The sequence below is a fragment of the Canis lupus genome, chromosome 8, assembly GCF_011100685.1.
Source record: "Canis lupus familiaris isolate Mischka breed German Shepherd chromosome 8, alternate assembly UU_Cfam_GSD_1.0, whole genome shotgun sequence".
Lineage (NCBI taxonomy): Eukaryota > Metazoa > Chordata > Mammalia > Carnivora > Canidae > Canis > Canis lupus.
Genome location: NC_049229.1, coordinates 2,251,923 through 2,257,224, shown reverse-complemented (window position 1 = coordinate 2,257,224; position 5,302 = coordinate 2,251,923). Strand labels below are relative to the sequence as shown.

The window sequence follows — 5,302 nt, the reverse complement described above, 5'->3', positions numbered from 1 at the left end:
CCCGTGGCCTGTGTGGTCCAGTCCAAAGCTGTGCTTCTAATCTCTCCCCACCAAGCCCATCTCAGGCCCTCTCAGACTCAGCATACCCAATATCTGGGAAGCTTTTCTAAGAATGCTAAGAAGCTGTCATCTACCCAGCATCTCGGGGTATGTACAAGGCAGTAAAGGTCTCCTTCCACCATCCTGAACCCCCCAAATCCTGTTTTCCCTTCCTGCCCTCAGGGAGGCTCATTGCCCCCACCTTTATTAGGTCATTTCCTCTGTTTAAAATCCCCTTAATGGGGGACTGAGCATTGACAGGGGGAGGGCACAGGGGCATCTTTTGAGTACTGAAATGTCCCCATCTCTATTTGAGTGATGGGTATACAGACACAAGTGTGTACAAATGGGAGATTCAAGGCACTTGAATTCAGTATCAGTGCACTCAACACACATTACTTCTCAGTTTAAAAATGTACTACTGCTCCTCGCCCCCAAAATTTGTTAGCTTAGACTGAAGGTGGCAAATAGCCAATGCATGGCCTCACAAAAGGTAATTTCATAGGTTCACCCTAGTAGTTTTGGCTAGGTCTGCAGAGTGTGTGCTTTTAACATAAATGTTTTCATCCTTTAAAAAATAAAATTTTGCTTTTCCGCCGCCATCATGGGTCGCATGCACGCTCCCGGGAAGGGCCTGTCCCAGTCGGCTCTGCCCTACCGCCGCAGCGTCCCCACCTGGCTGAAGCTGACGTCCGACGACGTGAAGGAGCAGATCTACAAACTGGCCAAGAAGGGTCTGACTCCCTCGCAGATCGGTGTGATCCTGAGAGACTCCCATGGTGTTGCACAAGTACGTTTTGTGACAGGCAATAAAATCTTGAGAATTCTTAAGTCCAAGGGACTTGCACCTGATCTCCCTGAGGATCTGTACCATTTGATTAAGAAAGCTGTTGCTGTTCGAAAGCATCTTGAGAGGAACAGAAAGGATAAGGATGCCAAATTCTGACTGATTCTGATTGAGAGCCGTATTCACCGATTGGCTCGATATTATAAGACCAAAAGAGTCCTCCCTCCCAATTGGAAATACGAGTCATCCACAGCCTCTGCCCTGGTCGCATAAATTTGGCTATGTACTCAAGCAATAAAATCATTGTCTACTAGAAAAAAAAAAAAGAAAATTTTACATAAAATTCTAGATTTCTGGTTTCAGTTAGAAGCGTAGGGGGCACTGGATCTCCAATGATATGTATTTGATTTTGAGCCATGTACTCAGACATTGAAACACATAATCAAAGGCTCTTCAAGAAGTATTGGGACTAGTTTTCAGAAATACACTGGAGTGTAGGGCAGGGACGGGGATTCCTCTTATTCCTTTGTGAAATAATTATCACAGTAGAAAACAAGACTATGTTTCTATCAGGTTTCCCTGCTGTATCAAATAAACAAAGTTGTCAAAGTAAAAAATGCATATCTATACATCTATATATATCTATTTAGTTATCCAAACATATATACGTTTTCCTTCTTTTATTTCACTTAAATTTGTAGTCATTGATTCCTGTTCTACTATTTTTCCCTCCATTTATTAGGTTGCTATTAATTTCTTATAACAATTTACAAATATTCTACTACTCTAAGAACCATTGAAATCACAGTTGGGAACCTCAATAATTTCACCAAGGCAGAAGCTATTAAATACAAACATTGACAAAAGTTTTTAATGCTGCAAAAATCATGAAAAATGCCAAAGTAAGCTCATTGCTGCTGCAGATTTAATTTGTCCTCTTCTTAAAAGCTAGAAATCTGCTCTCTGTCCAGTAGGACCTGAACAAGCCTTAAATGAGGACCATTGGTGGCCACATCAGGCTGAGTCCTCCCATCCCCAAAGCCCAGTATGGGGATCCCTGGGTGGCGCAGCGGTTTGGCGCCTGCCTTTGGCCCAGGGCACGATCCTGGAGACCCGGGATCGAGTCCCACATCGGGCTCCCGGTGCATGGAGCCTGCTTCTCCCTCTGCCTGTGTCTCTGCCTCTTTCTCTCTCTCTCTCTGTGACTATCATAAATAAATAAATTAAAAAAAAAAAAAAAGAAGAACAAAGCCCAGTATGGAAGAGGAGTAGGCAACCCTGAAGGAGCAGAGGATGGAAAGCTCTGCTAATTTTTCTCATCTCATTTCAAGCTCAGAACTGAAATGGACAGAATAGTTAACCCCACAGCCTGCAGACTCCACTATTGATAACAATGAAAACAAAGCTATCTTATATACTTGTTCTGTTTTGCACTTTTCAAAATCATTTCCTTATAGGTACTCTGAAACCCCAAGAAGTGAAGAAGCTGCCCTTGAAATTTGAATGCCGAGGGCCCCAGAAAAGGAACAGTTCAAGGTTGCTCTGCAACTCGCCATCAAATCTAGAACAAGAACCAGGGTCTCTAGGCCCCTGCTACCTCTTCTTTCTAGATCCGGGACACATCTCAGTGCTGCCAGAGCCAACACCTCATCTCACTACTGGCTGAATGAGAGAATGAGACACTCTCTACCCTGTCTTTTGACTTGTTTGCTTACCCAAACCAGCCATTAGGGACAAAGTTGCTCAACCAAAATCAGGTCTAGTTAACTAATTCTGGACATTTTGTTTATCATATCAGTTAGGAATCTATCACTCACATCATACAAGCGATCAGACTTTAGTGCAGTAGTTGTTCCAGAGTTGAGAGAATCTGATAGAGTTAAGGGAGCTAACAAAGTGATTGTTACCTTTACAGTAGAGGCAGCCAGGACCTGGTAATCACAGGCCTGAAGGGATGAGCAGAGGAAAGAGTGCTACTGGGATCCAGCATGAGCTGAAGCAGCCACTATCAGAGACATGGTGCAGAAGCACAAGGAAACAGAAAAGAAATACCCTGACTTGAACTTGAACCTTTCCACATTTTGATCCCCTGACAGTGGCTCCCCGTGGCACTTCACAGCAATCAGCCTCCTGGGGTGAAAAAGCAGAGTGGAGGATGAATGTTATGTGGGAAGGGGCGAGGACACAAAATTAGCAGCACACTATACTCTCAGAGTTTCAGTTTCCTCATCTGTAAAATCAGGTGATGTCTATCTCATAGCCCTCTTCTGAGGATAAAAACTAACATATGTGAGGTACACAACACATAATTATTCAAAAATATAAACATCCTCAACATCATGATCTATACTTCTCCTCAACACTGTTGTTTTGCTCCCAATAGCATATATTCCCCTGGTTGGAAATGTCTGCAAAGATTGTCTCATCCTCCCAGGCTCCATTCTTCCACAAAAGGATGGTTGTCATTCTGGAATGCAACAAGTGCCTGCAAGTGCCCTCTGCTGTTTGATTACTTCCAGTGGTAAAGGACTCACAAATATTTCTGTCTCTTTTACTGTCAAACCACATAAAACTCAGAAAAGTATTTATCTATAATTGGGACAAAAGACCTTCCTATAGACTTTCCCTAAGAGGCCTGAATTTTGGAGTCACCAGAAAGTAGAGCTGCTTAAAAATAAATTAATTAAATAAAAATTTTTTAATTTTTTAAAAATTTTATGTGCACTAACCAATTAGTGCACATAAAATGAACAAATTTCTAAGAGACACAACTACCAAACTCCTATAGCTATCTAAGCTCATTTAAGAATAAATACATAAGCTAAATTAAATCATGAAAGTAAATCTATAGTTTAAATTCTTTCTATAAATAATACCATAGCACTTGATAACTTTACTGCTTCACTGTGAATTCTACCTAATATTCAACTACATATTCATAACAATTCTACACAGTTCTTTCAAAAAATAGAAAAGAGGACAGGGGGCGTCTGGGTGGCATAGTTTGTTAAGCATCCAACTCTTGATTTCAGCACAGGGCTTAATCTCAGGGTTGTGAGACTAAGCCCTGTGTCAGGCTCCACACTGAGCATGGAGCCTGCTTAAGATTCTCTCTCTCCTTCTCCCTCTGCCTCTCACCATCCCACTCACACTTCTCTCTCTCCAAAACAAAAATTTTAATTTTAAAAATTTAAAAATAGAAAAGAAAGGAGCACTTCCCAACAAGTTTTATGAGGCCAGGATTTCCCTAATAGCAGAATTAGAAAAGGACATTTTAACTGCATATCCATAACTCTCACAACCATAGAAACAATTTCAGAAATTAAATCTAGAAAAAAGAAAATAAGAAAATGAATCTAGCAATGTATTTAAAAATAATAAAATATGACAAATTGAGATTTAATTCAGGAAATTTGAGGTTGGTTTAATATCAAAAGTCAACTAACATTATCATAACCTTATTAACATACTAAAAGAGAAAAATATATAATAATATAACTACATGCAGAGAAGAAAATTAATTGAAAAAATTCAACAACAATTCAAGATAATTCTCAGTTAATCAGAAATAGAATAAAACTTCCTTAATTTGGGAAAATGGCAAGGTTGTTTGTATTTAATGCTTTAAGTCAATATTACACTGGAAATTCTAGCCAATGGAATAAGGCAGGGAAAAGAAATAAACATCTGGTCTGGAAAGGAAGAAATAAAACCATCATTATCAGAAGATAAGAGGATGTCAACTATATAGAAAATTATAAGAAATCTATGTACACAAAATTTACTAGAACCAATAAGTAGTTTTGCAAGGTCAAAGGACATAAATTATATATTTTTTAAATTGTATTTATTTATGCTAGAAGCAATACTTGGAAATTATAATTTGAGAAGCAATAGCCCTTCACATTTATTGTCAATTGATTTTTTATAAAGGTGTCAAGACAATTTAATGGTGAAAGAATAGCTTCTAAAACAAATGGTGCTAAAACAACTGGTTATCTAGATGTGAAACAAATAATTTGAACCCCTATCTCATATTATATACAAACATAACTCAAAATGAATCAAAGACCTAAGAGAGCTAAAACTATCAAACATTTAGAAGAAAATACAGGCATAAGATGTCATGACCTTGAAAAAGCCATGACCATGGCCTCATACTTATGAAACCCAAGGGCACAAGAACCAATAAATTAGACATCATCAAAATTAAAAATTGCTGTGCCTCAAAAGACACCATCAAAAAAAGTGAAAAGGCAACACACAAAAGAGGAGAAAGTACTTGTTAATCATATATGTGACAAGTGATTTATATCTAGAACATACAAATAACTTCCAAAACTCAATAATAAAAAGACAGTTCAATTTTTAAAAATGAGTAAAGGGTGGTGCAGTCAATAAAGCATCCAACTCTTGGTTTTGGCTCAGGTCATGATCTCAGAATCATGAGACTGAGTCCTGTGTCAGAGTCCATGC

The 5,302-nt window shown here is 38.8% G+C and overlaps 1 protein-coding gene across 1 annotated transcript; it reads left to right on the top strand.

Annotated features, from left to right (window-relative positions):
* Positions 1-624: 624 nt before the first annotated feature.
* LOC480235 (40S ribosomal protein S13-like) lies at positions 625-1,152 on the top strand. Its single transcript, XM_038544018.1, is given in 1 exon segment — positions 625-1,152. A coding segment is annotated over 1 exon segment (456 nt). The 5' UTR covers positions 625-643; the 3' UTR covers positions 1,100-1,152.
* Positions 1,153-5,302: the final 4,150 nt, after the last annotated feature.